The sequence below is a fragment of the Gobius niger genome (genome assembly GCF_951799975.1).
Source record: "Gobius niger genome assembly, chromosome: 13".
Classification (NCBI taxonomy): Eukaryota; Metazoa; Chordata; class Actinopteri; order Gobiiformes; family Gobiidae; genus Gobius; species Gobius niger.
The window spans coordinates 28,759,523-28,781,925 of NC_136864.1; the positions used below are offsets into that span (position 1 = coordinate 28,759,523).

At 44.0% G+C, this 22,403-nt stretch overlaps 1 protein-coding gene across 1 annotated transcript in view; it reads right to left on the minus strand.

The window, feature by feature from the left end:
- The window catches only part of kcnn1a (potassium intermediate/small conductance calcium-activated channel, subfamily N, member 1a), a 114,859-nt gene extending 92,669 nt beyond the window's left edge, over positions 1-22,190 (minus strand). The window contains exon 1 of the mRNA XM_079570127.1: positions 21,224-22,190. Coding sequence (XP_079426253.1) covers positions 21,224-21,859 — 636 coding nt within the window. The 5' untranslated portion in view covers positions 21,860-22,190. The remainder of the gene's footprint in view (positions 1-21,223) is intronic.
- Positions 22,191-22,403: the final 213 nt, after the last annotated feature.

The following is a 22,403-nucleotide window of genomic DNA, read 5'->3' on the forward strand; positions in this document are numbered from 1 at the left end:
CCGCATCAGAGCGAACAGATTGAAAGAGAAAGGAAACTGCGGCCTCATGAGAAGAGGATGGCGTTCGTCGTAGCGTTTGGTAAGACATGGCTTTTGTAGCTAAAGCAAAGCTCACGCAAACAAACCTGCCCCTTAAGATAGTCAGCCCTCGCAAAACACGAATGGATAAAAGGCTTTCCGTCATCATTCGTGCCATTAGCTGTCCGTCACTTCTTGAAGAAAGACTGTAAGACTGTAGTTTTACCGAGGTCCCTAGATAACTCTAACTAGCAAACTGGGCTTAAACCCACCTTCATGTGGTGCACTAATGCCTACATGGCGTGGGAGTATAACTTTCTACCATGCTCATGAGCTCAAATGTGTGGATTTCACAACACACAGGCCCCTTGACGTGACTAAAAAAAGCCTCCTTTGCTTAAGATTCTTTTGATACGCTTTGACCTTTTAGACATTGGCACAGTCATTGGCACAGATGACTTATACCGATGTTATTGTGCCGCGTTATCTCCTCACCACAGCAGCTCTGTTCACAATCTACTTCAAAAGGTCAAAGTGGAAGCCCAACAGCAGCAGCCTTACGGTATGTTACTCAAAGCAAGACTTCCAGAATATAGAGGAACACAAGAAGCTCACGGACTCGGAGGCGCCTAAACTCGTTACCCCCACGTCAAGCTGCAGCCCGTGGCCCCCGGACCTTTGAGACATGACTTCTTTCGGATGCATAATTTACAGTGGACATGTGAGAAAGGGGGCTGGACAACAGCGGGCGATATGAAGAGTTAATGGAACCTGTTTTAGCAGAGGGTCAACGATGCAGTCTCTCCTCCTACTCTCTCCGCGGGCTCGCATCATGACTCAAAAAGCATGGAAAAACACGTCGGTATCAGTGGAAGGTCAGTGTAAATCTATTGAACAGTTGTGTTAGAACGATTCACCAAATAAATTGAATAGAATACAAGCTCAAGTTAAAAGCTAAACAGTGGAAAATTCCAGTTTGCTGTTGCTGTGGCACAAATGCTCTGAAACTCAAGACAAACAAAAAGAAAGGATTTGAAAGAAAACCTCATGTATTTAAACTAGGGCTGGGTTTAAGCAGCGTAGCAAAAAACAAATAAATAATAGCTCCTCCTGGATATAAAAAGGCTTTAGTGCACATGTTTCTTTGTCTAGCAGAGATTTAGTGGTTTATGTCTAAAAATCTCACCATAGACAGCTTCAGTCTGATGTCTATAGTGGCAGCCATGTTGTTTAAGCAGTTGTGGTGATGTAGGGGAAGGAAAATACTTAGTTTGAACATTTTTAAACTTCGTATTGTCCCTTTAAGAAATCATTTGGATACAACTGGAAACTTGTGCGGACATTTTTTTATTTTTAATTGACGCAATTTCTGGTAAATTGTACAATTAAATGCCTTTTGGACTTTGAACACTGTTTTTCTGATGGAAAGAAAGCGGAGCTGACAGGACCAGACATGACGTATCTGTAGAAAGTCGACTGACCCAATCAGAGCGGCTCACGGATCAGCGCTGGCGCCTGTCGTCACCATGAGGCTCGCTCATGGCTAGCTTAACTGTGAACTTTTGTGCTTCTATGACTTAAACATTTACATAGAAAAATGTACAATTGCTGTTCTGCCTTGACTTGACATCAACAAAGAAGTTGTAGTCATTCTGCATCAAGTGCACAGAGACTCTTTGTACCAAACAAAACGAAAACCAGAGAGCTGCGCAGCGAAACCGTGTTAATGCTAATCATCGTGATCAAGCCTTCCACATCCATTTCAGTGGAGCCTTTTAGAATGGACTTATTTTCCTCTTTCAAAAATATAAAAGAACACGCTGATGGTGCAGTGTCCTTCTCTATATTTTGTGGGAAAATGGTTTGAAATTGTTCTCCCGAGTCGGGTCACAGTATAAAACACGTTCAGGTAAACTTTGTTAGCTACGCCAAATTTCGCTTGTGCTTTTCCCTGAATATTTATCCACGTTGGAGGAAAGTGACGCGCTAACCTCAGAAATGCAGCATGTATAGGACAGTGTATATAGTGCAGCGATACCCCCCAGAGACCAGCACTCCGCCTGCGTGTCCCCAGGCTAGTGCACCAGCCGGAGGAAGAGGCCATCTCGCATGTTTTCATAAAGCCAACGGGAGCGGACACGATGTGCATATAGAAAACATATATCCCAGCACTTATGGAGTTTTTTTTTTTTTTTTAACAAAGAGACAGGCAAATCTCCAAGCATGATGAAGCGTCAAGGACAAAGAGGAAGGCGTAGAGGGAGGGAGTGAGCTAACTGTGATGAAACCGACGGGCCTGACATCAACAGGACGGCCCCGGGAGTTTCTGTCAAGAGCAACATACTGACTCAGGGTGATAAGCCACATGTAAACACTGCTATAGCATCCTGTCCTAACATTGGAATCACAGAGGGGCGTCATGTATCGCAACATCGAGCAAAGCAATCGTCAAATTACACGTATCTAAATTGTTTTCAGGGTTAGCTTTTGCATTTTGTGACTTTTTTTTTTGCAGTGAAATGTTCATTCATGACACGTTCTTAAACAAAAATGTTTCTTATGTTTCTTATGTTCCTATGCAGATTTTTGGCATAAACAAAATGTGTGAATGTGTCATGAGGCCTCTTAGAATATTAGCACAGGCAAAATGGACCTGAAAATTAAAAATCCTTTTTCACGGACTCAGTGGTCAGTTTATTTTTATTGGGGTTAACAGTAAAGTTTACATAAATAAACAGATCACATCACATAAAGGTTTTGTTTCTTACAGATTACTGTGACAATATTGTTCTGAAAAGTATTTCTGTTTCAAAATGTGGAAGTAAAATGTATTATGTGATAAAACTACGATATACTGTATTGCACAATAACTTCAAAAAGTTACTCAAGTGCATGTATTTGAGCATCAAGTCAAAAAGCAAACAGAAAGGAGGAAATGGGGCATACTTGTACTACTTAAGTCACTTTAGGAGGAAATACTACATAGTTTTATTTCCCTTTACTTCTCTTCTTTTAATACACTGGACTAAAAAAGGTTACTCTTCACCATGTGTATATCTGTATAAGTGACAAAAGCTTAGTGTAAATAACAATAAAGATTGTATTTTAAGAAACTCTAACCACATACTTTAGTATTCAAAGTAATATTTTCACTCTACACGAGTAATTGGGTGACTACTTTTCACTTCTCACTGAGGAAAATTATTTTGAAGTAATGTAAAGTACTCTTACTGTATGAAGCCATCAGTATACGATGGAGAAGCACATAATGTACAACAAATACCTGCTTAGTGGCACATTACTCATAGTCCCGTGTTGTGATGGCGCCCGACACTCCGCCCCGCGCCGATCAATAAGCTAATTAGCCATAAAGCATATGCATCGCCGTGATACATTATATGCCTGGCATCTCTTGGCTAAGATCGCCCAAGAATTACCATATAAATGAACTGCGTCCATTTATTCAGCTAAGAGCTGTTGTTAAGGGCTTGGCATGTGACACGACAACAGCTTTAGTTTTTAGCTTCATTTACACTGCCTCTCTCCAGTCCAGAGTTTTGAGGACATTGAAAGGAGGGTGAAAACCCCGTTTCCATTCGTATAAGACTAAAAAATCTTTGAGTAGTATATTTGGCAATTCACGTTCCCTTTAAAAGCCTGGATTAGTGTCTGTAGTTGTTGCTTTTGATATGCAACACTTTTCCAATCATTAAAACAAGTGTTTTGACCACATCCGCTTTGCTGTACTATACGTGCATTTCCAGTGACGTCTTGCGTAATCAATGCCACCATTATTTAAGACCCAAGTGGGATTTTGCTGCTCTACAACGTGCAACAATATCTCTACTCAGGATGTAAATGAAAGACAGCTGATTGACAGCAGCATTTGTACGTGCTCATAATCATTGCTCAAGAAGAAAACTGCAAAAGTACAGCCTCAAAGAGCACAAGGCTACGTAAATGAACCGTACCATGGCTATGTTTGTACATCGCAGAGCTATAAGTCCAGCTCCACAGCGGGATGTTGCCAAAGATCTGCCTCCTCTTCTGAGACTGCGTTGAAAAGGTAAGTTTTAAGTGGTGTCAGTAACTCTCCAGGCATAAGGATAAGCGTTCTATGGTTTCGGTTTTCTTTGAATATCAGCTGTGCTCCAATTTTGGATTGACTTCAGTCAGTGGAAATGCATTGCTCGATATCATAGCCAGAAATCGTATCGTTTAAAGCTACCAGTGTGGTATCGGGGGGAAACAAGTGAAGGTACTGACTGGTATCCAAAAAGAAGTGAGAAAAAAAAAAAAAAGTTTTAGTTTAATGCATGATGAGTTCTGAAAAAAGTTCTGAGTCCTGGTTTTGCAAGGCCCAGTTAACAGACAAAGCCTCAAAGGTGTTGCCTATTCGATCAAAAGGTGAGTCAAATGAACTGCCGTTGCCACTTCTGAGTCGACTAATACGTCCTCTGTAACCTATTGAAAACGACAGCAGCGTAAACACCGTATCGTGATTTGACGCGTGCGACGTTATTGAAAAGCGACATCATGTGAGGTCGAACAGTCAAGTCGCAGAGCGCGCTGAAAAGACGCCGACGCAGCGAGACGTAAAGGAAAGCCCCAACACGCTTTCTCCGGCCTTTGTGTTCCACTGGACTGAGCGTAATTCAATCCACGGCGGCTTGTCCTCCTGCGTGGACGCACTCACACGAGACGCGGCCGGGCCCGGCGGCGGCGGAGGGGCTAATGTGTTTACACGGGAAACATTTTGGAGGGGAGCGATGCAACAGTCAAACAGTAGTATAGAGAATATTAGTATAGTGTTACATTTTTACTGAGAGAAAAGATATAAACTTAGTGTAAATCTCTGTGGCTGAAATAAACTGCTTCAAATATTATCATGAAAGCCGTCCTAATGAAGATTCTAACATTTAAAACAGTGCCGTGATTGTTCATACAAAAGCATTTGGACGCCATGTTGTGTTAGATGTGTTGTGACCCGACAGATGTGTTGTTTCACGGCTCGTTTCTCAAGTATTTTAGATTAGGTTTGGCCAGTGTTCGTCTATGGACAATGGGTCTCATTCATAAACACCTTCTGAAAAAACGTCTTAACCCTTTAATAGTTTGCTCAACCGTTTGGTAGAGCACACAATATCGAATCGTGTTGCTTCTAATTCTGCCTATCTCCACCATTCGGTTCAAGTTTGTAATACTCAAAACATCCAGTTTGGACTAGTATAGGTTGGGGTTGGACTAGGTAGGGCTGGTTTATGCTGGTTTAGAGCAGGTTTGGGCCTGTTCCAACCTAGTTTGGACCGGTTTAGAGCAGTTTTGGACTGGTTTGGAGACTGGTTTAGACCTGGTTCTGACCAGTTTAGAACAATTTTAGACTGGTTTAGACCTGGTTCTGACCAGTTTAGAACAATTTTAGACTGGTTTAGACCTGGTTTGGACCAGCTTAGACCAGGTTTGGCCCAGCTTAGACCAGGTTTGGACTGGTTTAGACCAGGTTTGGATCAGTTTAGACCTGGTTTGGACCAGCTTAGGCCAGGTTTGGACTGGTTTAGACCTGGTTTGGACCAGTTTAGACCAGGTTTGGACCAGTTTAGACCTGGTTTGGACCAGCTTAGACCAGGTTTGGACTGGTTTAGACCAGGTTTGGATCAGTTTAGACCTGGTTTGGACCAGCTTAGGCCAGGTTTGGACTGGTTTAGACCTGGTTTGGACCAGTTTAGACCAGGTTTGGACCAGTTTAGACCTGGTTTGGACCAGCTTAGACCAGGTTTCGACTGGTTTAGACCTGGTTTAGACCTGGTTTGGACCTTAGTCTAGTGCAGTTTTAGACTTGTTTGGACAAGTTCAGACCACGTTTGGACTGGTTTTGAACAGGTTTGGACTGGTTTATGCTGGTTTTGACAGGTTTAGAGCTGTTTTTCACTGGTTTAGAGGAGGCTTCGATTGGTTTCGACCAGGTTTAGATCATGTCTGGCTGGACTGGTGTGTGCTGGTTTAGATCAGGTTTGGACTGGTTTAAGGCAGGTAACTCAGAGGCCTATCAAAAATAAAATAAACATAAATTAATAACATTGACGTTTGTCCTCCAAATGCTTAGAAAATACAAAAAAAGGGTTTAGGGAGTAACATTAAAGGGCTAAAATCCGTACAAAGCTAGTGTCTTAACATTGCAAGGTTCACAACATATTACTACAAGATTTAATATGTACAAATAAATATGACTCTGAATTTTGGGTTCCATCAGTAGCACGGTCGTAAGAACCCTCCTGACTGTTTTGGGGAGTTGTTCTAACAAAGGAACACTTTCAGCTAAGAACACATTTTGTCAATGTCAAAAACCTTCTTAATAAAGGAGTTCAAAACAAATGCGTCCGTAAGAACGTATCGTGAATAAGGCCCGGTGTTTTTCTAGTTCCCCCCAAAAATGGCTGATTTCTTTGGTAACGTTCATAGTGCCTGGCCAGGTGTCCACTCCTTTTTGTTTTGTTCAAAAGCAGGACCGTCTGGAACTTTGCAAACAGCCGAATCAAATCTCAAACAGTTTTATATCGATCCAATCACAGACCGAGTATTCACGCCAAGAACCATATTACCTGCTAGTAAAATATTTACTTCAATGCACTCAACCAAACGTACCATGCTTCACCTTCTCAAGGAGTATTTTCTTCCTTTGCCGTCTACTGAAAGTAGTTTCGTCCCGTTCCAAAGATACATTGATTGAAACAGCCGTTGCGCATTTGTGTTGAATTCTCCTACGTTTAGAATCTGATCCGAGTTGCTAATGACTTGAAGTTTTAGTGGCATTAACGTCATAGATGGTTCACATTAGTCTCTGCTCTTCTGACCGATGCATCGTAAAACCACTAAATTCCTTGTTTACAAATACGCCTTATACCGTTTGAGTCATATCTGGCTTTCCTCTAATTGGTTGATATCTTTGTCAATCACACCCATAAGGAATTTGAAGAAATCACATATTAAGGCTATATGAAGCTATAACCTCTTCAGAATGTTATATCACTTGATCGCAACCGATTGAAAAAAAGAATTTCTAAGTATCAGCAAGAGTAATCTTACTTTCAGACCCTCCCCACGATGCATATATCTTCGATTGCGCTCCAAGCCCACTTTACTGTATTGATAGAGAGTGTGTTTGTGGGACAACTTCCAGGACAAAACCGTGCTCGAAAGTGATTGGTTTAATGCATGTCCGTCAGAGAGATTGAATTGATCAGAAGCAGCGCTCCCGGGCGACTCGCCGAGAAAGTGAAGAGTCTGATTGTGCCAGACTACTGTAGCTACACGACTGTTTGTAAATCAAGGTTATTGTGCTTTCTTCGAAGTTGTGCTAACTCATGCACGTCACTGCAATACAATTTGACTAAGATGGATGGACGGATCGCGAAAGCCAAACGGACTCCTCTACCGGGAGCCGAGCCAACGCCGAGTACCGTAATACTTAGAATAATTGTGATACAAAACGAGAGATGGAGAGATGTCTATAAATCAGAGGCTGGGGCCATTAAAGGAGTGTAATAGATCAAAACATTACAATCATAACGTTGTATATCTTTGAAACGCTGAAGTTTATTTAGTGATTCAATATGTTGCAAACGCCAAGACTGATCACTGAAAAGAGCTTAACCCGGAACGGCGTTTGGCTTACCTTTCTTGGACTTTTTCGGGCCTTTGCAGTCTTTACGTTCAAATTACCTGTGCTACAACTTAGCTGCTCTAGAAACTTAGCAATCCTTGTTTTTAGCTTCTTCCAAATATTGTCTTCTAGTGCTTTGTATAACAAGGAGCCCGAGGTAAAAACCCAGTTATTATAAGTTAATACAACAATACATTTTAAGATTGTTGTGTCCAAAGTACTTTTCAAAGATGTAAAAATGTCTTCATCTAAAGCAGGGGTGTCCAAACTTTTTTCATGGGGGGCCGCATACTGAAGCGTACACAGGGTGAAGAGCCATAGATCGGTGGTTAGTGCCGCAAAACCTTTGACTAGCAGAGGTTTAAATTGCGCCCCACACCTTCATTTCTGCTCAAAACCTTCATGCCAGCTCTGTCTCACAGTAAAAGGTTAGTTGTTTGGTTAGAATTGTGTAGAATTATTACATTTCAAATAAAAAGGACTATCTCTAATGAAAATTGGTCTGAGGGCCGCATTTGGCCCCCGGGCCGCACTTTGGACACCCCTGATCTAAAGCCTCTAAAAGCATTATGGCACCATCCATGTATGAGTGTGCCACTGGATAAAAATGAAAGCTTGTACTTTCTGTAAAAAAAAACACCATGTACACTGCTGCCTGCAGAGGGTGCTCAAACCAAAGCAACATTCCATGGTTTAAAGCTACACCGCGTAGAATTTTACCCAAAAAATTAAATTGAAATACAAGCTTTTATTTCATGACATTGGCATGGCATTGAAAAATACCTCAAACAAACATGTGATTTTGCTGTGAGCGGCTCAGCTCTCCTAAGACAGGACATAACTTTACCGGGAGTGGGTTCGTCTCCAGCTCGTTTCCATGGAGACGTCGACAAAAGTCAGCAGAATTTGAGATTTAAACAGGTTAGGTTCCCATCCAAATCCATTCTTTGATTTCTCACTGCAGAAATAGCATTTTCTGTCGAGCTGGTCATTAGGAGCATGTTTTGTACTGATGGCAACAATATAGTCCAAAAACGTTACGCAGTGTCCCTTTAAAGAATATATAGAAAATGAAATATGAAAGGGCATGTGAGCAAAAGTACGTTTACGGTACACAGTATGTCCACTTTAAGAGTAGGCAAATTGGCGCTCCTAAACCAAGCCACATCAGGGAAACAAAGCCGCCTCATGCCCACCGCGCCTGACAAACCGCCGTGATGGATGAGTCCCGCTGAACTTTGCGGAAGTGAACTCGAACAGAGGATGTTCCCAGTTTACTTTGCTGAGGAAAGGAAATAGGATTGTTTGTACGGCTTTTGCGTAGAATCCGTCCCACAAAATATTCCATTCACGTCAGTAAAAGTATCAGGGTAGCACAGTTTTGTGATATACATAAATGAAGGCTAAACTACAGGGTTATCGGGGTATTACGGTTGCATGATAGGAGGGAAAAAATGGCGATTTTCAGCGTCAACGTTTCAGGCCAGCAAGCTACGCAACACACACCAGAAGCCATTTGTTCTGTCAGCGAAACAAGATTTAAATACGAATCGCGTTTTAGCCTGTGTTTGCTAAAAATGCATCAATCTCAAATGGAAGACCTACAGCGTTCGGGGATGTGATGTCATATCGCTAAGCATTATGGGATTAGCAGCAAATGTAAACGAATGGAGATCTTAAAAGTTTAAATACTGGAGTTATTGTTCACATTAAACCACTTGGACGATGTTTGATGTATTTACTCAGCAGCTATACTGTTTTTAGCTAATGTTAGTCAATGGAAATGTATGCTAACAGCCGCAAAGATGGCGGATCTCCACGGTAACTCTAGAATTTCCCGAACTCTACTAAGGCTTCTTGCGAAACGGCCATTGCGGCACCTAATGTCACAATAGCAATATTTTGGCGATTTGCCTATAAGCCACAGTCTTTGCCATTAGCTAATTGCAGCTATCTATCCATGGAAGGTTTTTGGCTAACTTCCTGTTGGCCAGTGTAGCGTAGCAACGACTTCCTGTCAACATTTTTTAACGCAAATTACAATTTAAAACGAGATTCAAAACAAAGGAAATATTGAGAAAACACATGACAGAGTTGTTGTGGCGCTACTTTGACATAATGTTAGCGTCGAACTAGCATTAGCCTTTAGCTTTCACCGTTAAAACATCGACATTTGCAAACACAGACGTCTGATCCGGTGAAGTCTTTACATCCTGTGTCAGGTTTTTAACATGTAAGTTAACAGCTGCATGTTTTTTTGCCTTGCACTGTATGTGAATGAAATATGTCCAACTCCCCTAGGAATACAAGGACAGGAAACAGTTAGCATCCATGAAAGCAGAGCCATTTCGCTTTTCTTCCAAGCTCTTGTCTTTAACGTATGCGGCGACAGACAAGCTCTCTCTCAACACATGAAAACGGCAAAAGAAATTACACATTTCCTGGACTGCTTTTTCGCCGTAAACAACCCGACAAACCGTGCATAGTTACAAGTGTGTCCAAAACATATTGTACGAGCGGCCAAATCCTCTCCGGATCCTCCCGTCTACGCCAACCTCTCTCTCCATGGCAACACCGCTCATAAATCTATTTCAGCCCGTATAACCAGCCCTCTACATGCAACGCGCTTTCTCCGCCGCATCCAAACTGGGGGGGCGGGGGATTGGAGGGGGGGGGGGGGGGGGGGGGGCATCAATTATTAAAGCGCGCCTCGTGTTGGTACTTACTGTCTGCTCCGGCTCGCCAGCTGCGCTACAGTGGAAAGCCCGGGACTGAAACACTGTCAAATAAAAGCCTTATCTTGGGATCTTCCACCGAGGCCACTCCTTTCGTCACACATGCGCTCGGGGAGGATGTGGAGCTTTGGAGCTGGGAGCGGGCTGGCATTTCATTATTGTTCCAGGCCCCCGGAGTGAAGGGTGCGGACTGGAGGCGCAGGCCGGGTGGGCGAGCGTTGAAAAGTCAGCGAGGGAGATGGAACGACAGACGGAGAGTGAGACACAGCGAGGAGGAGGTCGATTTGAGGATTCAAGATTTTGAAGTCACTGGACTTCTTGGCGTACTTGTATCACACAAATTCTTGGGTGCGTTTTCAGGAAATGTCCGGATTCTCGCGCAAGAAATGAATAAAAAATAGATAAATATCGTCCAAAAAGATTTGACTTCCTGCATGTTTGAAAATGTTAAAGAATTATAAATGAATAGACTTGTTTGCAGCATTAAAATGTTTGTATTTGGGTGTTAAAACGACAAAAAAGGCTTTAAATTTGACTTGCTGCTACCTTAAAGCTACTCTAAGCGATCCCGTTTTGCCGGTCCGGCACCGATGCACCACCAATATGCGCCGCTAGATGCGCCACCATGTGCTCCACAGTAGCAAAGAGAGAGCAGAAAGAGACCCCCCCCCCCCCCCCCCCCACCACACCATGTAAAAACAAATACGTGAACAAGAGATTGCAAATGTTCAAAGCAGATGAAGCAGCAACAGTTAGCGGCTAACTGTTTAGCATTATGACATAAGTTTATTAAAAAAAGGTGGTGAACTGACAAACATCTGACCGACCTGCTCTGATGCAGCTGAAATCCTCGTGAAATGTCTGTTTGTTTATTAATCCAACATCTACAGGAGCTGTCAGGTCTATTTTTTCCACACAAAGCAAAGCAGCACCAGAGGAGAGGCTGAGGCGTTCAAGGGTTGTGGGGAAAAAAAGCACTGTGAGGTAAACTTAGTTTCGAAATGGAATTACTATGTTCTAAATGTCCAAAAAAAATGTACAGACTTTCATGAAAGTTGCCGTTTCGCAAATAAATGTGAATCTCAAAATATTTACTTTGTACATGAATGTGTGATTCACATAAGATTAATGATGTTTCCGTAGCTCATTGAATGCAATCAGAGCAGCGTGTGATCTTAACAGTGTGGAGGGGAGTGAGGGGCGTGGGCGACGGGGGAGAGCCAGGTGAGGGGAGGGTGGTGGTGGTGGAGCAGAGCAGAGTTCACTACTCCACCTACTGATGACATCACTTAAGGCAGCTTTAATAAACCCGGGGGTCGATACTTTTTACATCTAGTTAAGCAAAAGAAACATTACTCAGAAGAACTTTACTCGAGTACATATTTTGGCTACTCTACCCACTTCTGTACAGCACATAGTCAATCTCATATTGAATGAAATTTAATGAAAAAATTAACACAACTTAAAGGCAAGGCTTAAAGGAATAGGCCACCGTTTTTTACATACTGAGATATGTTCTTACCTCACTTTAGCCGAGTTAATATATACCCACGTGGAAGAGCTTGGTAGCTTCTATCGTGAGCTTTTTTGGAGCTATATGACATGTGGGAGAGGCTGCGTATGTGCTCCGTTTGCGTGACAGAGCGCACGGACAAAGACCAGACGGGGATATATTAACACGTCTAAGGTTAGGTAAGAACATATCCTAGTATGTAAAAACGGTGGCCTATTCCTTTAAGTGCAATCATTGGCACATTTAAAGCCACACTGCGGAGCATTTCACCCTGTAACTGTTTTATTGGTGGAACGTTGGCCACCAAATCAATGGATGATCACCAGCTCGTCTCCATGAAGATGAAGCTACTTTACTGTACATTTGGTCCTCTTCCAAATGATTTACTTTGCATTGTCGGTGTCTAGCCGAGCATTAGGAGGGGTTTGTGTATGTTGTCAGTTCTGCAGCAGTTTAGTTACTCCTGCGATGTATTGTGAGACTTTTGATTGTGGAGATTTGTATCACCCAAAAGTCCACGTTTACTTCAACACGTCATCTCTCTAGTTGGCCCCTTTTGACAAAATTATGACTGCACAATTGAGACTTAAAGTATTCTTTATGGCACTGACGTTTTACGTTCAATGATTTGAAATGATGTCTACTTAAAGGTGCATTATGCAACTTTTTATGCGAGAAAAAAAAGTTGGTATTTGTGCATGTTTGACCTTGTAGTGCGCCAGGTCAGCATGGCGCCTTTACTTTCGATCATGGTGGTCTCTACAACCCTCCAGGATCAATTGTTTTCTCGTTTTTTTGGTGAGAGGGTGGGTCAGCGGAGAAAACCTTCCAAACAATTGATAATGGAGCGTCCTAGAGACCACTGAGATTGAAAGTAAAGGAACCATGCGGACCTGGGGCACTACAAGGTCATATACGCTCAAAAATCAACTTTTTTGTTCTTTCCACATAAAGTCGCATAATGAACCTTTAAGACCAATGACGCAATATATAAAATATTTAAAAAATAAATGTAAAAAAGTGTATTGTAATAGCAGGAGACACTTGGTCGGTGAGAGTGTATGTGTGTGTGCCGTGGTGTCACGAGTCTGTAAGGCCGGGGGGGGGGGAGATGGCGGCCTAATGGGAGTAAAACAAAGGTCCGGCCTGTAACAGCAGCTGGCAGATGACTGATAGGCAAAGTTTAAATCAACACAATGTTTCTCCTGGCAGGAGTCCACTGTTAAATCATACTCCGTAAGCAGATCTGTCGCCATCATTTGTTCCGCGTGGAGCCCGGTCCAAGAGCACAACCTCGATTCCTTCACAAACTCCTTTATGATAATAGTCAGCGATCGTTTTAAGGAGATTAAGTCATAAAAAACCCACAATGATTGCTTTCAGTTAAGGGGTCTTTAACAGATTAGGGTGGACTAATGTCTGCACAACTGAAAAGCTCACCATTTTTATTTGTCACACGCTGATGACAAAAGAAATTACACATTTCTGACAACAGATCAGCAAGAAGGTCCCCGGTTTGATTCCCACCAGGACGGGGCCTTTCTGTGTGGAGTTTGCCTGTTCTCCGTGTGTCTGCATAGGTTTCCTCTGGGTGCTTTGGTTTCCCTTACCACTAAAAACATGTACAATAGTTGAATCTGCCAGCCAGGTCATTCTGACAGTCTAGCTCCACATCAGGAGATGGGTCCCCGGGCACGGCCTCCCAGGGTCGCCCACTGCTCCTGACGGGTTGCCCCAGCGGCATCGAAGGATGGGTCAAATGCAAATCTCCCAACGGGGACAACAAAGTAAACCTTAACCTTAAAGGGACTATGCGGAGTTTCAAAATGTTAAAACTAAAGATGTTCCTCCCCGTGTATGTTTCAGCCATGTCCTAATGTGTAGAATGAGCCCAGACCTGTTCACCACAACTGCCTCTAAAATCCTGCACTGTCGCTCAGAAAAGTGTTAATTCGGGTCCGAAGTGCCGTCATGCACGAGCTTGATATAGACGCTGCAGTTACGGGTAAGACCTGAGGTGGCAGTAGTGAGCATAAAATGACCAACTTGCATCTAGTCCCTTTAACCAAAGATAGAATGTTTTTTGTAGAATATCTGTTGAAAACATTCACACCAGTTTGCTTCCTTTAGATAATAATATTCTACTGACTATTCATTAGTTTAAAATCAGTACTATTTCATTCTTACATAAGGGTAAAAGCATAAAGATAAAAAGATCACACAAAGATGTTCAAAAGGTTTGCACTTAAAGGAATAGGCCACCATTTTTACATACTAAGATATGTTCTTACCTAACCTTAGTCGAGTTAATATATCCCCGTCTTTGTCCGTGCGCTCTGTCACGCAAACGGAGCACATACATACATCTTGTAGAGAGCTAGCAGAGAACAGTTGAAGAAGTGTGGATAACTTGTGAACAATGCCTTTTACGTGCATCGTGCCGGGCTGTGATAACAAGCAGAAAGTATATAGTGTAGTAATGTTTCACAGATTTCCAACTCACCCCGGACGACGACACAGGACTCAGGACCTCGACCATGAGGTAGGAATGCGAGAGCACTTTCCGAAAATACATTTTCTGCTTGTTGTAAAAGGCTCTGTACAAGTCACGCAGCTTCTATTGACGGAAGTGAGCGGGGAAGTCTTTAGGAGTTACTGCGCGGACATTTTGCTCCTCGTATCATTACGCCTCACAATATAGTGCCCCTTTTTATCTGCTTATAAAATCGACATGTTACATTTCTGTGTAAATATACTTCGCATGAAAACACTTCACGTAACTTTATTTAAATAGGGAACACGTGGAAGAGCTTGGTAGCTTCTATCGTGAGCTTTTTTGGAGCTATGTGACATGTGGGAGAGGCTGCGTATGTGCTCCGTTTGCCTGGCAGAGCGCACGGACAAAGACCAGACGGGGATATATTAACTCGACTAAGGTTAGGGAAGAACATATCTTAGTATGTAAAAACGGTGGCCTATTCCTTTAAAACTGTACAGAATTTGAGTAATTCTCTGTGTATTTCGTTAATCGTGATTAATCGCAATACTTCTTACAATCACCATGACTCAATCAGAATCATGACATTTCTATTCCCAATTGATACAAAGGTGGTATTTTTAGTTTTGGATGGAGTTTAAACATGCACACTGTAAACTGAATCCAAATGTCAATCTTTTCCATTAAAACCCTACGTCACTATCACGACTCAACCTTCCCCTAAAGCATCTGTCCAAATCCACGAATCGCTCTCAGGCCTGCGTGAACACAAAAACAAACCCCGCTCTCCCGCTGGCCGGGGGTTTGCGCATGACCCATTAGCGCCGTGGTGGCCGCTGCACTGTCCTCGCAGCGCCCCGGTTTAAGTGGCAGGCATTAGAGTACTTACATAGGCCGTCACAAAAGAGGCGCCCATTGGACACGGCTCCGACCAAAGCGTCAGCCGGGGCCGCGGCTATTGGGTTGCGGAAACTCGATCCCTTATCGGGCTTGTTCCTGTCGCGAGTGTTTTGTTAAAAGCAACTCAAAAGAAAAGAAAGAAAAAAAAAAAAAGAAAAAAAAGAAAGAAAGAAGACGAAGTGTGGCCAAGTGCTGTCTCATTAGCGAGCCGGTCAATAAGATGTAACGGTGATACCGGCGAATATCCGTGCACTGATAAGGCCGCGGCGTATCGGAATACTAGCGCGGGGACACTTAAGATTGCGGCCTGAGGGGGGCTCTTAGCGTCTTCTCTCGTCAAGGCGGATTTGCGAGCTCTAATTGGGTTACGCAATAAAGTGCGAGAGGGGGGGGGTGTTTTCAACTCAGGAAAAGTGTGGTCTATTCATAAGTAAAGTAGAGCCGTATTGTGCGCATTGAAAAAAAAAAGGAGATCCGCAAACGTCCGAAGGTCATTCTCGCTTTGTTTCTCGCTCTAGAACCGGCGGAGGTTTTCTTTGTGTCGAGCTGAAAAGACGCAGAAATCCGAAAGATGTTTAGAACATTCCAGGTCATGCCCCGCTACGTCTCCAGTGATAATAAAACTTTGCAAAATGATGATACGCAAACAAACCTGCCGGCGATATCAGAAGTTCTCCTAATGCGCAGCTTGCCACTGACAGCGCTGTTTTTGGAGAAGGTTTTCGAAATAAGGTGTTTGGAAGAGGAGCTCGTGTGTTTAAACCCTGAACTCCCACCTGAACCGAGCAGCCAGTTTTCCCCAGTCCAAAAGCTTCTGGAAAAGAGCTGTGAAGATGGCAACAAAACTGGAACAATGATGGAAATGTGACAAAAAAGTGAGAAAACATTGACAAAAAATTGGCGAAAAAATGACAAAGATTGGACCAAAAAATGACAAAAATGTGACAAAATGTGACCAAAATGTGACGAAATGTGACAAAAAATGACAAAACAAATGACAAAAATGTGACAAAAAATGACCAAAAAAATAACAAAAATGTGACAAAAAAATGACCAAAATGTGACAAAATGTGACAAAAAATGACAAAAAAAAAGACAAAAATGTGACAAAAAATGACAAAAATGTAACAAAAAAATGACTAAAATGTGACAAAATGTGACAAAAAATGAAAAAAAAATGTGACAAAAAATGACAAAAAAAAGACAAAAATGTGACAAAAAAATGACAAAAATGTGACAAAATGTGACAAAAAATGACCAAAAAAATGACAAAAATGTGACAAAAAATGACAAAAAAGACAAAAATGTGACAAAAAAATAACAAAAAAAATTACAAATTTTTTTTACAAAAAATTACAAAAAAATGACAAAAAAGTTACAAAAATTAGTTGAATACCCAACACAAAAACGATGGGGAAAAAAATCTGATGACGTGAGGAAAAAGATCCTCTCGGTTTAGGCAGGAGTTAAGAGGTTAAACCGCTTTCAGCGACCTGCAGGGATGTCCGGATCAACCGATTTTTACGATTGTTGAAAGCTCGCGGTAGGTTGACCGTAGGAACATTAGGATCCGAGGTGAAACCACTGTCACGTCTCATGAGCTGTATAGCGACCGCTCATGAAGTTGGCGGCAGGTTCAATAATTCCAATGTGCAGAGAGCAGATCTGATCCATTTTCACATGATCGTTGCATAACGTTGCAAATGGAAGAGTCCCAAAAGCAACACGTGCAGCTGCGTTTGTGATGCCGCGGTTTTAAAAAAAAAACAGAAAGAGAAACTGTGGGAGCGCATGGGAATCAGGTGATGAGGTCGTCAGTTGTTTAGGAATTTTTTTGCAATTATACGTTTGTTAAGTGTGACGTCACGACTTCCGCTTCCGGGTACTAGCAGATGGGCAAATATGTGAACATTAACAAAACATTAAAGAAAAACTCATTAAAAACAACCATCAATATTTCTGAAACTACTTATTTACAGACTCATTAGCCAAAAATGCCGCACCTACTGCTAAAAAAGTAATATTTACAAAAGTCGGCACTTCTGGGGTTAGCGTAGCTGTTGCGTTGTTAGCATTTATCTCCGCTAACCCGGATGTACCGATTTTGGTAAATATGACTTGTATAGCAGTAGGTACAGCATTTTTGGCTAATGGGCCTGATAAATAAATATGTTCAGTATAGGGATGTCACGGTAACCGGTGTAGCGGTAAACCCCGGTAAAAATTTTGACGGTGAAAATGACCGTCTTGTTTTGTGTTTTTATTATTATCTCGGTGAATAACCGCACCCGCGGTGTAGGCACGGTGAGCCTCACCAGCCACCGTCTCATCTGCTGCAGTTTCCGTGCATGCGCACTTTGTTGTTTGCACCCAAACCAAACTTTCTCGAAGCTGGAATCATGTCCGACACGACAGCGCGCAGGATCTGTCAGCCTCAGAGTTCAGTTTGTGGAGCGTGCAGGAAAAAGTGTCTCCAAATGCAGCAATACTTCGAACCTCTGACTCTCCTGCGTGACCGTCACAGCTCTATAGCAGTAAGCTAACGTTAGCGTGACCGTCTCCACAGCTCTATAGCAGGAAGCTAACGTTAGCGTTTTAGCTGAAATGCTGATGTGGGACTTTGGGTAGAATGTAACGAGTCGCCCCATAGTGCGGCTGCAGCGCCACCGCCAGCATAAGCCGTGTCCGGATACCTCCGCACGATGGCACAATGCGTTACGGGGCTCCCGGTGGCAGATTGCAATAGATTCACTCTCGCCGCAGTTTTATGAATTTAATAATGATGGCATTTTCCTAAATCTGCAAAGCGAAAGCTCACTTGAAGGACAACAACAGTTTTCCTGATATAGACGGTTTATCTTCGTTTCTGACGCTATAAATAGTGCATGTAATACCCTCAAAACGATCAACAACACACGTTATAGTTCCTTTACTTTGATGTGAAAAGGCTTTGTCTGTATTTTTTTTATATAACAAGCACTGTTAAACTTTTTTGAAACGATTTCAGTTTGTGCAGGACTATCAATGCTTTCTGAACATATTAACACACATTTAAAAAAAATACCGCGATAATACCGAAAACCGTGATAATTTTGGTCACAATAACCGTGAGGTAAAATTTTCATACCGTGACAGCCCTAGATCAGTAACTCTCTGTTGAGTTTCAGAAACATTGATTGTTTTATTAAAGATTTTTTTAAAGTTTCTCGCACGTCTCGGGACCCGGAAGTAGAGCTGTGACGTCACCACTTAACAAACGTATAGTGAATTCATAAGAAAACAGATCAGATATAGGATAATGTTATTTCTTATCTCACATTAGAATAAATTCAGGCTGAATGTTCAATAGGTTTTCCATTAGGGTTTTTCGTAAACATTTAGACAGCAGAGTGAAGGTTTTGAGAACTGCTTCATGTCGACAATCGTGAAAATCGTAATATTTTTCCTCACAATAATCGTGACATCCGTTGCTACCTGTCAAAGTAAGTAAAATCTCCACGGTGACGAGCTTGTGACGTCCCACTCCCAGGAAAGTTACGAGACATGTTGTTTGAGGTATTCTTTCACCAATTAACCCCTTAACTCCCACCTGAACTGAGCACATTTTCTCCAGTTTGGCTTTACCCCAATCCAAAAGCATCTGGAAAAAAGGTGAGAAAATAGCAACAAACCTGAGACGAAAACAATGATGGAAATGTGACAAAAAAGTGAGAAAACTAAGACAAAAAATGCAAAAAGTGGCAAAAATGTGACAAAAATTTACAAAAAAATGACAAAACTGTTACAAAAATGTGACAAAAATGTGACAAAAATGTACAAAAAAATGACAAAACTGTTACAAAAATGTGACAAAAAATTGACAAAACAATTGACAAAAAAGGACAAAAAAATGACAAAGTGACAAAAAAAATGACGAAAAATGTACAAAAAAAAAAAAACTGGCAAAAAACTGACCACAAAATGATGAAAAAATTATGAAAAAGTGGCAAAAATGTGATAAAAAATGTGATAAAAAATGTGATAAAAAATGAGATAAAAAATTGACAAAAAAAGGACAAATGTGACAAAAAGTGACAACAAATTTACAAACAATTTGACAAAAAAATTGACAAAAAAGTTACAAAAATGAGTTGAAAACCCCCCAAAAAATGATGGAAAAAAAAATCTGATAACCTGATCTTAGCTTTCAAATGAGGAGCTACACTGGCCTACAGGATTTGGGTAAAGCTGAACTGGAGAAAATGCTCACGGTTCAGGCGGGAGTTAAGAGACAATAAAACACTGAAGGAAAAGTTGTTTACGTTAACTTAGGAGGAGTCCCACACTTTGCGAGATCTTATCCCATCGCTAAATCCAGCTCGGAAATTAGCATAAAGTGTCTCTTTCCAACTTCCACAATCCCAGCTCGGGACCACAAGCAGCTCATAGTTAGTGCTCGCCCGTCCCGCCGTCCACTTGCTTCGTCGATTAAACGCAAACAGGCTAATCGTTACCGAAATAATCGCTAGCCCGAGTGGTATGATCTTTAGCGACGGCCGATATCATAATCTCCCAAATCTCTTTTCTGTTTCAGCTCTGAGCTCAGACGCAGTCACTTTGCAGCCTCCATAATGTTGGATGTGCCTGTGAAAACAGAACTAAGTGTGAACAATCAGAGGAAGCAGATACCAGATAATATTGGCGGGCAGTCACATCACGCTTTGCTTCGATCTCGAACACATTCTCTACTCGTGCACTCAGCATCTTTATCACAGGAGGCTTATAGGCCAGAAAGATTTCACTCACCAAATCCCTCCAATCCCACAACTCCAATCAAACCTGCCGCTGTGCCCTTTGACCCCTGAGCCACGTCTAATGTAAAGCCACGTCTGATCAGGAGCTTGGGTAAAACAGTCAAAGTCAGAGGAAAAGTGTTGTATGCTTTAAACAAATCACCTATAAATAGTTTTTGTAGCTGGAAGAAAACGGCCTGTGCTGTCTCATAAAGGGCTCCTCTCCCCCGCTAGAGCTGATGCTGCTCATGCAACAGGCGGCACAGGCCCATAACCTCTACTGCCCCAAAGTGTCCAACAATGTCACAGACGGAGCAAGTGGAATAAATAGAATAGAAAGACATCACCAAGTTTCCTCAGAAAGTATAGAGTCAAAGTGCAGTCATCTGCATGAACTAATGATACTAAGACTTGTGCTATAAGCGTCAGGCTGAGATACGATGACACGGCTATAACGGCCTCTCACTGGGCCGACTTCTGTCCAAGACATTCGCTCTCGGCCCTGCAGGGAAACGGAAAGCAACAAGTCACTGATTGATCTCATGCACAAATCGGTGCCATTTCAAACCGCTGCAATGTGATCCTGCACTTGCCCTTTGGCAAAAGCGTGTGTCCTAAAGGCAAAGGCATCACATGATGCTCTCCATGTTCCAGCGCACAGGGCTGTGATTAAACTGTCCTCCACTGCAGCACCTCCTCCGTCACACACAGCGAACATGTCTCCTACCTGTGGATGGCTCTAGAACACGGGCTCCAGCGCAGCAGACGCAGCTAACATGCTAACAACAGGTTGTCCAAACGCAAATGAAGAAGCGGAGAAGCCGCGTCCTCCCTCCGCCGCACAGTCCGCACACGGTCCTACACACGGTCCCACACGCCGCTACACCGCGCTCACAGTCCGGTGCGCGGAGCTCGGGCAGCACCGCTGCAACACGGAACAGGTGTGTGCGCGCGAGCTGCGTGCGCGCGCCACCACATGAAGCGCCACAACAACAGGCTGCCGCCGCTTTAGCGGCATCAACACCGCTGCGCTTCTCACATCTGTCTCATTCACAAACACAGACACAGGCGTGGCCGCGCACGGGCAGCGGTAAAACGGCCCGTGCACGCGCTCAGTGCGTAGCCTACCTGACGGAGGTCGCTGCGGCTCTCGGGCCACAGGTGATGGCTCGAGCCTCGGCTGCTGCTCCGCGCGGGAGGGGCGTCTACGCGGTGCGGAGGGCTCCGCTGCCGCTCACAGTGCTGCGGGGCGCGCGGGGGGCCGACCTGCGGGCTCCTACATCGCTCCCCCGAGCCGCTGGCGCAGTGGCTGATGGGTAGGCTGCTCCCGACCAGGAGCTGCTGCTGCGCACGGAGCTGGGGGGTCTGCTGTGGGTCTTTCTCATTGAAAGCAGGGGAGGGGTCCGCGCCTCGCCCCCTGCGGCTGTCCTGCTGCTGTGGGGTCCGGACACGAGCCCCTCGCGCCGCGGAGCTCTGCGGCGGCGGCGGGAGGGGACGCGGCAGTGGCGGGGGGGGCTGCGGAGGCGCACCGCAGTGGCAGCTCGGAGGAACGGGCTGCAGCGGGGCCCAGGGGTCCTGCTGGGGCCGGCCACCGGACGGGGGTCGGTGCTGCGCGGTGTTGACGCCGGGCAGAGGCTGGGGGTCGCCGCGGGGGGGCTGGCTCACGCGCGGCAGCTCGTGGAGGTTGTGGCGGTGCTGAGAAGAGGGCGGGGGCGGCAGGCTGAAGAGCTGCTGGGCGGGGGGGCTGTGGTCGCGATGCCGCATGCCCCTCTCGGTCGCCTCTCTTCGGGGTGTCGCCTCCTCGTCGCGCGCTGGCTGCTCCTTCGCGGTGCTCCTCTGCCACCGCCGCTCATCGCGCTGCTCCCCGCTGGATAGGACCGGTGCGTATCATTGGTGCTCAGACACGGACCTGCCTTAAAACGTCACGGGGCCAAAAAAGAAAAAGCAGCGGCTTCCTTCCCTCTGCGCGCGCACACAGGTTGCAGCGGATCGATGTCAGTCTCTGGACTCCATCATGAAGAGACTTTATCAATGCGGCGGAGCGCGGACACGTCACCTGCAGCACGGCTCAGCAGGCGCGCACATCTGCGCGACTTGTGAAGAAAACACTTGTTGGTCCAAACATGACCTCATCCAAACTGTAGCCCACTGCCACAGAGACACCGCGCGCGGTAACTATGGCAACAGCGAGAAAAAAAGACCTCACATCCCGTTAGAGCCCAGAGCTGAACCAAAACAAAGCAGTCACAGCACTGCATGGCTCCACACAGACTCAACACAGTCTCTCACACAGGCCAGGAGAGGCTCA